The following is an 8386-nucleotide window of genomic DNA, read 5'->3' on the forward strand; positions in this document are numbered from 1 at the left end:
ACCAGCCCCTGCCCTATACCCTATGGCACTCTCACCATCCCATCTCCCACCCTGGCTTCACTTCTTGGAGTTCTTGCAGCTCAGACTTCGTTTCTGTGGTCCCATGGGTAGTGTCAGCCTCTTCTGGGCTGTCCACATGATTTGTACAACCCTGTGACTCCTCAGATATCCCTCTCCTCCCCACTCATCTACCATCCCTCAATTTTCTTTCTGCTAGTAATTGCTGGGGACTGGAGATGGCAGCTCATCAACAGATCTTGCTTGCTCATATATTTTTGTTGCCCATGCAACCGCTTTTCCTTTATTATTGTAGGTTTATTATTTTTATTATTCATCTGAGCTGGACAAAATAAAGTGGGTGAACAGCTAGGAGGCTGGGGATCCCATTCTTTCTGGGCAGAGGAGACCATGTGTAGGGAGCCAGTTTAAATTTTTTTCTCTCAAAAAATCACATCATCATACCATCATGTTTTAATTATTATGATGAAGCAACTCTGTACAAGGACAATATAAAGGGGAAACGTGCTAGAGACAGACATCCGCATAGGAGGGCACACTACAGAGAGCTGGGGAGGGAGGGAGAAAGGGCATCTACCCACAAGGGTCACTCTAGGTACTAGCCACAGACAGAGCAGGACACAGAGTAACAGAGACACTCACAGAAGTCAAGTTTAAAGCGACAGGAAGAGAATATTGCATATCTTTGTTCCCCCACCCCTATTGGAGTGTTCTTGTCTCTCTTCTCTATTCAACTATAAGAGTCAGGTTGGAGTGGTGGAGCTCAAACCCAGCACCCCAGAGCCCAAAGAGGTCACAGGAGGGGCTCAATGAAGGGGTAGATGGGTGACCTGGCAAAGAGGGGAGTGTCTCACACCCAGGTCCAGCCCATAGGGGAGTGCGAAGACAGCTGGAAGCCTAGTGGTTTTTGTAAATTTGCACATAGGTTAATGTTGGTGGGGAACTGTGTCAGGTGCCCAGTGGGGGGGTGGGGGTATGTGATTGTACAGGCTACTCTGCAGGGCTGAATTTGGGGTTATGAGTCTGCCTGCTTGCAAATACAGTCAGGAGAATGGTGTAGGCCCAGTGGTGTACTGGGCAGCTGTGCCTATGTTTGTCCATGCCTCTGTACAATCTTGTGCAGGGCCTTGAAGCTGGTGGGAGAGTGGGGGGCCCTGTGGATTGCCTTTCCAGGATGTGGAAGGAGAGACCCTCCCCAGGTGGGAAGAACTCCAAGCAAGCAGGCCAGTTTCACACCATCCAGGCTGGGTTTAACTCCCATCATTCCCCCCCACCCCACCCCGCTTCTCATCTCTGCCTCCTGGCAAGGCTGGATCAGCAGATGGGAGGTTGAGGGACTCTCACCAAGAGGAATACAAAGAGTGCAAGAAGGCAGGCCAGCTCCCTCACTGCTTCTCTTTACGAAGCCAGCCTGGCATCTACCCAGATGGGGGTGGGGCCGCGGCGGAAGGGAGCTAGGAATACAAGGCTCTCGGTGGGTGAAGCCACTCTCTGGCCTACAGTGGGTTTTGGGGATGTCCCCTTCCCTCTCCTCTGGTCCTCCTAACCCACGGCTCCTCGGCCTGGGGGTGGAGGCACCGGATCCTCCCACAAAAGGCTGACATTGGGGAGCCGGTGGAGTGAGGGGTAGGTAAGAAAGAAAGGAGTCCGGGTGGGGGGCTGCAGCGCCCACCTCCTTCATTGTCACCAGACTGGGAAACCCGGGCTGAGCGGGGGGGCCTCTGCAGGCCGGTAGCCCCTTTGAGGGGAGGATTCTCCTCCCGCCTCGTCGTAAATTATCCTGGTCCAGCCTCCGGCGGCCGTGACCATGAACGCCAGCGGGAAGAGAGGATCTGCCGCGGCTGCCAGAAACTCTCTTGGCCAATCAATGCTGCGCTTCGCAGCTCCTTTTACAGCCTCCCGGGTTTCCCAGAGAGCCAGGTGGGGGCCCCTGGGGTGGCTACTGAACCTGAGACTGCGTCTGCTCAGCTCTCAATTCCCCTCTTGCGGCTTCCGGTCCACAGCCGCCCGGACGGCAGGGAGAGTGGATGGCAGCACACCTGTCAGCGAATGGGTGCAGGGGGCTCGGTGGAGCGGGCTGAGGACCAGGAGGACGGTTGGTTCGTTCAGGTAGACTGCTCTAAAGGGGACCTAAGGCTGATGATCGCCCCCGTCCACAGCCGGCTCTGCGTCCAGACCTGGAGGACCCAGGCCCCAGCGGACCTGGGCGCTGCTGACCATTCTGTTCTCTCAAACCACACTTCCTCCTCTGTTTCCCCACTTCCTCCTGCCCTCCCAGAGCAACCCTGACCCCATCCCCAATCTCAGCTGATACTCCACTTTCGCTCTCTCTGCTCTTGGCCAGGCCAGTCCTAACCCAACAACTGCAAGCTCTGAGAGCACTGGTCCCACTGTCCCCACCCCGGCCTACTCCTGCAGGCAGACTGACCAAAGACCATGGAAGGAAGATGGTGGGAGGGGGCGTCGTAGTCATCCTTCCTCCAGATCCTCAGCCAGAGGCCCAAAGCCCCGGTCAAACTAGCCCCTCCCCAGGGCCTCAGCCTTCCCTTCCCCTACCCCTACCTGCAGCTGTGGGCTTCGTCTCTCCCTGGCTGGGTTCTTCCCTTGGCTCTGGGACTTGGCAGGGTCTGCTGGGGGTGTGTGGGAGGGAACCAGGAACAAAAGAGACTAGAGGACATCCAGGGAGGACCTGCAAGAAACGCCTGGCGTTCTAAGCAGGGACTGTGTCCCAGGCAGCACGCCCTCTTGCTGTCCGCCAGAGACAGGTTCTGTCTGGGGCTGGCACCCGTGTCTTGGCCCCCTAAAAGAAGGACAGAGCTTGCTCCCTCAACAGAAGTCTTTTCTTTTTCATTCTGCGGTTCTGAAACCAGATCTTGACCTGCTGGTCACTAAGATTCAAGCGGTCTGAGAGTTCCCTCCGGCGCTGCCGTGTGATGAACTCGTTCACCAGAAACTCGCCCTCCAGCTCCGCCAGCTGCAACTTCGAATAGGGCTTGCGCTTCTTCCGTGAGCGGCTGTGGATCGGGTACCAGGGCGCTCCTGGGTGGAGACGAAGCAGCAGGGTTGACCAGAGGACCAAGAGAGGACAAGCCCAGTACCCTCGGTCCTTCCCAAGCCCCTTTCACCCTGGCCTAACAACCCACGCCAGGCTCTTCCTCTCCTGTGTTGCCAAGACTCCCATCCCCACCAAGACCTCCACCTTCATCAATCTCTTCTTCCCCTTTCACTCTTCACTCCTGGCCTCCTCAACCCTACCCCTCAATGCCACATCCGAGAACCTTCTAGATTCCTATCTTTTCACTTCTCCTCAAACCTCTCTCCAGGATATCCTGGTCCCTTCCTCTCACATCCTCCAGAGTGGGGTCCCCGGTCAGTTAGAACAGACAGGAGCTAGTGACAAGAATAAACCATATCCACTGGCCTTTTTTTTTAAAAAAAAAAAAAAGGGCATGGGGGCCTGTGGGAAGGTGGAAAGAGAGGCCCTGGGCAGGCAGGGATCGTGCTCTGGGTCCCCAGCCCCCAGGCCTGGAAGTCTGTCAGAATCCCTTCTCCGGAGCTCCCTGCCCCCTCCGGCTGCAAGCCAAGCAAAAAGGGGATCTCTCTAGTTCTTTTATGGGGATATTTACGTGTATATAGAGCTCCCCTCCAACTCTTTTTTTTTTTTTTTTAAAGAAGCGCTTCCTCACCACACAGTCTGTCACCCTAGGCGGCCCTAGCTGAGACCTACACTGCCCGCCCGGGTGAGACGTGCCGTCCGGAGTGGGCCGGGGTCCTTACCGCTGGCCGCGAGCCCGCCGCCGGGGTTTAAAGGCGATACCAAGCTTCCGGGGTCGCCCGCGCCGGCGCCCTTGTTGCCCTCGTTGAGCAGGGACGAACTGGAGTCGGATTCCAGCGACTGGCACGAGGGCGGGTCGTGCGGGGGTCCCGCGCCGCCGTCGCCGCCGCCCGCCGCGTAGTCGTACTTGAAGCCGAGCGCTGGCGGCCCCGACGGCTCCAGCGGCAGCAGCGCTGCCCCGGGCCCGACTCCTGGGCCGGGGTCGCGCCCGCGCTCCTCTCGCTTCAGGCCCCCACCACCCTCGGCGCACGGCTCGCGGTAGTAACCCTTGCTGTCCTCCACGCGCGCCAGCTCGCACGTGCGGCCGAAAGGAGGGTTGAGAGACACCGGGCTGCCGAGGTAGGGCTGCGGGTAGCCATTGCACGGCTCCGCCGACGGCCAGGGCAGCGAGCACACGTTGTCGCGGCGCGGGTAGGACAGCGAAGGCAGCCCGGGCAGCTGCGCCCCGGACGCGCGGAAGTTGGGAAAGTAGAAGGTGTCTCCCGTGTGGATGTTCACCAGCGGCCCCACAAACCCGGGATTCAGGAGATTATGCTCGCCCATTTCCGCGGGGCCCGACCGGCAGCTTCTACTTTATTGCTATCTGACATTAAACATAGTTAAACCTGCACCAGCCACCCATTGGCCGTCCGGCTCACGTGGGCGCCGCCGCCAGGGGAATGGGTGGGGACAGAGAATCCCCCCACCCTGCACCAACTCCAACTTCCCCCTTCCCCAGTAGACGGGGGTGAGAGTGAACGAACCGCGGGGGCAGATTTATTCGCTGGCTTCTGGTTTTTAAAAGAATCATATAAAACCTAATGCAGAGATCGAGGTAATCGCCCGACACGGGTCAAGAGGGAAAAAGCCACACCAAAAATACCCGCACATACACGCTTCTGCACCCTGCACAAGCCCTCCCCCCGCCCAGATGTATTATCTTCTGACCAGCAGCTGGCCAGAGCACAGCCTGTCCCTCTTTAATTAGCTCCTTTATTAACTAAAACCGTTGGAATTTACAATATATCCCCAATAAATTACTATTAGATATTGTGTCATATAAAGTTTACTGGCTGTTTAAGGAGACGGATGAGCCCTTTGGCTCGGGATTTATTTACAGTAGAGGTGAAGTGGGGGTAAAGACAGGTTTTCCTGCCGCTGTCTCTTTCAGCCCTGTCGCTGCCAGCTTCTTTTCCTCGGCTCTTTCTCCTCAGGAATTTGAGGAGACACGTGGGGTCCTCGCCTCCACGAGGTGCTCAGGGAGGATTACTAATGCCAGGTCTTCCCCAGTCTCCACCTGGGAGCCACCCAGCCCCACATCTTCAATCACTGTTAGAGGAAGAATAACAGAAGAGAGACGGAAGAAGCAGAATAAGGACGCTCCCAGCTCTATGAGGACTTCCCCACCTACTCTTGAAAGCCCGGGGAGCTGAACTACTCTTCCCCATGACTTCTGTGGGTCAGAGGGACTTCTGGGGGGCTGTCCTCTTCGAGTCTTTGCAGCAAGAGACTCTGGGCTCCCAACAGGGCTTGACTGGCCAGAAACGCTCCTGATTCCCACTGTGGAGGAAACACTCATACCCCAGAACGAGCCCAGCCTACTGCTTGGACCACAGATAACAGTGCCCAGCCCAGCAGGTGTGCTGGGAGTCAGGGAAGGAACACCAGAGTATTATCTTCTTGGGATAAAATTATACGTATGGTACTAACCCCAGCAACTCTTTTTGCAGAAGGCTGAGAACCCAGTGCAGACCATTGGCGAAATTAATGGACATCTGGAATTCACAATCTAACTTCAACCAAGTCCACAGATACACAGTCAAGCAGATTAAAATGAAAAGGGAAACAAACCTTCCCTTCGAAACCAGTGTATTCTATTGGGGTCTAGTAGACAGAACACTCAGATTTCTATGCTATTATTTTGGGTTCTTTTGAGCCAAAGCTCAGAGCACCACTTTAAGTAATACCAGGTGGGATCAATAGTTCAGCAAAAGTCTAAATATGAGAATACACCAGATTTAGAGAAAACTAGAGAGATTACAGAATATGGGAGAAAGAAACCCACGTGGGTGAAAGTTTAATATCTGAGAATGAGCGGAAGCCACAAAAGCAGACCTAAGCAGAAGATTCTCATCTCCCTCTTTTTCTCTCTTCTGCAGGACACAGCAGAGAGAATGCAGAGTCTTTGAATTCCAGAGCTTCTGGAGCGACTTCATATCCCAAACCATAGCTGCTCACTCAGACAGAAATGTGTCCGCGCGGGCGTCTCCCTGCCGGCACAGCTCGCAGCTCTTAGCTTGGTACGCTCCGCCCTCAACCCGCTTCCTTTTCCCCGCGCTGGCCCTCTAGGCGGCCTGGCCAGGTCCCTCCTGCCCCCAGGAGCCCACTTGCCGGAACCAAGGTCAAGCGGTGGGATGTCAGCTCTGCGCAGTCACCTCCAGTCAGAACCGCGACAGTCGGGGAGGCGAGGAGCGAGCAGAATTGAACTGGCCTTTTTGTGCCTAGTTTATTAAGGCGCTGTGCGACTGCACAGAGGAGCATCCCTCAGCTGCGAATTCCCGTCACAGCATCTCCAATATCTTATTTATGCCCTCTTTTCAAGATGCATTAATAAGCGTTACTGAATATTTAATTAAATGTATTTGGAGGTTATTTGGCGTCATAAAGATAAACAGGGTGTGACTTTAATATTGTTGCTGTTTTCAATCAGAACACTGCGCCGGCGGCGAGGTCTCCATGCCTCCAGGCCTCCCGCTCAGCCGCTATTGTTGGTGTGGGGGACGCCGATCTGAGCTTTGCGGGATAATCACTAGTCCTTGATGGGGTGGAGGCTTCTCCCCATTCTTTTTTCCCTTCCCAGATGACTCCAGTCTCCTAGAAAGGGGGGGTGCAAGGAGAAAGGTCTTAGGCTCTCCCCACCCCTCCCTAGCTCGAAAATCTCAAGCCCGGAGCTCTGCTCGCTGTCCTCCGGGACAGGCAGCTGAGCACGCAGAGCAGCGGCCATAGGGCGGCAGATGAAACGCCGCGGAAATGAGGGTGGAGTGAGGACTTCTTCCAGACATGCAGTTTCTCCCAGTCCGATCTGGTCCCATCAGGAAAAAAAAAAAGCCACCACTTCCCCCAGGTTTCGGACCCTGGCACTTGCACACACACAAACCCCCTTCCTTCCGTGCAGCCGACCCTGTTTCCTCTAGGCAAGAGCTGCCGAGGACCGTCAGCAAAATTCACATCCCTGGTACCCTACTGTTCGCGGATCACTAGGATTGCTACAGGGTTGTTAAGACCCCGGCGAAGACCCAGGCAATCTAGGCGCCCAGCCTCCTCGTGGAAGCCTCAGACCTGTACGCCTTTAAGGCTCCCCGCCGCACACGCCGCTCAGACGCCAGTTCCTTAACCCCGCTCGGATTAAAAGACTGCAGAGACCTCTCCCAGCCTGGGTACCCGGGGCCGGCGGGAGGCTCGGGTGCAAAGCTAAAGCCAGCCTCGGGGAAAGCTGCTCGCCAGGAACCGACCCGGACTTGGTGAGAATAATTCGCAGGACAGCCCGAGGCGCTGGGCAGCCGCTTCCAGCCGGGTTTAATCCGCCGGCACTTGCCAGCCCACAAGAAAAGCTATAATGGCCAGAGCCAGGCTCCGGACGCGCGGAGCGATCTGTGCGCCCACTCTAATACAACATTCATAAAATCACAAGAAGAGGTGGGCTGCCTGTTGGCTTCTGGACCACAGGTTTCTGCTGCAGCTGGCCTGGCTTAACCATACCCCCCTTCATTAACTCAGGGGTTAATTAAACTGAAGACCAGGATGTAGTCCAAGGACTTCCTTGAAGACCCCCGGCAGCCCTCGTGCTTCCTCGCATCCACCAGCGGGATGCCCGGCGGCCTCTCCCGACCTGGCTCTCTCTAAGCCTCGGCATCTTCGCCGGCTCTGCGCGGTTCTGCGAGTCCCGCCACCGCCTAGCCGGGCGAAAGGAGTTATTGCAAAATCTCTGCCAGGTCTGGTGGCAGAGGCAGAGTGGCTGCGGGTGGCTTAGGCCACCGCGGAGTGACTGTGAGCTTCCTGCCATGGTCCGGCTCCCCTGCCAACCCGAGGTCGGAATTATTCCGTGCGGTGCTGCCTTCTCCCCAGTCAGTCGAGAGGCCAATGCGACCCAGTTCAAGGTCACTGCCTAGTTTGCACAAAGTGGTTCTGCCACGTATGCAAATGAGGCAGGGCCTTGGGTCCCGAAGGGAGGTGAGCAGGAGCTGGGCTGGCCCAGAGAGGAAAAGGAGAAGCGGCGAGTGGGGTAGGTCTGCACCCCAGCCCGTCCCCTTAGCTCTCTCTAGGTCGTCCTTTTGGAGCATCTTGGGCTTGGAACAAGATATTGTCGGGTTCAGACAAGACTGATGGGTGGAAGTAGGGGGCTCAGACCCCTCTTTCTTCTGCTTCGCTAGCTCAGCCAGGGGTCAGAGCCCCCTGTCTCCCAGGCCCCCTTATGCGACTCAAGGAGAAGATTGAAAGGTCCCTCCCCCTGTGCTGTTTTCCAGGGCTCTGCATCCTGGAGGAGCAGGGTGTGAG

General features: G+C 56.3%; 1 protein-coding gene across 1 annotated transcript; it reads right to left on the bottom strand.

The window, feature by feature from the left end:
- Positions 1–2818: 2818 nt before the first annotated feature.
- On the bottom strand, positions 2819–4396 carry HOXC12 (homeobox C12). Its single transcript, XM_055396831.1, has 2 exons — positions 3796–4396; positions 2819–3057 (listed from the first exon to the last, which is right to left on the bottom strand). Exons 1-2 carry the CDS (start codon positions 4394–4396, stop codon positions 2819–2821), a joined length of 840 nt encoding a protein of 279 aa, XP_055252806.1.
- Positions 4397–8386: the final 3990 nt, after the last annotated feature.

This window comes from Moschus berezovskii, chromosome 6 (assembly GCF_049115385.1).
Source record: "Moschus berezovskii isolate FMDL1 chromosome 6, NW_MosBer_1.0, whole genome shotgun sequence".
NCBI lineage: Eukaryota > Metazoa > Chordata > Mammalia > Artiodactyla > Moschidae > Moschus > Moschus berezovskii.

Excerpts from the sequence above, each read along its gene's own strand:
- HOXC12 (XM_055396831.1), bottom strand. The coding sequence starts at position 4,396 with ATGGGCGAGCATAATCTCCTGAATCCCGGGTTTGTGGGGCCGCTGGTG. Across the intron at positions 3,058-3,795 it reads CGGCGGGCTCGCGGCCAGCG|GAGCGCCCTGGTACCCGATC; the intron begins GTAAGGACCCCG and ends GTCTCCACCCAG.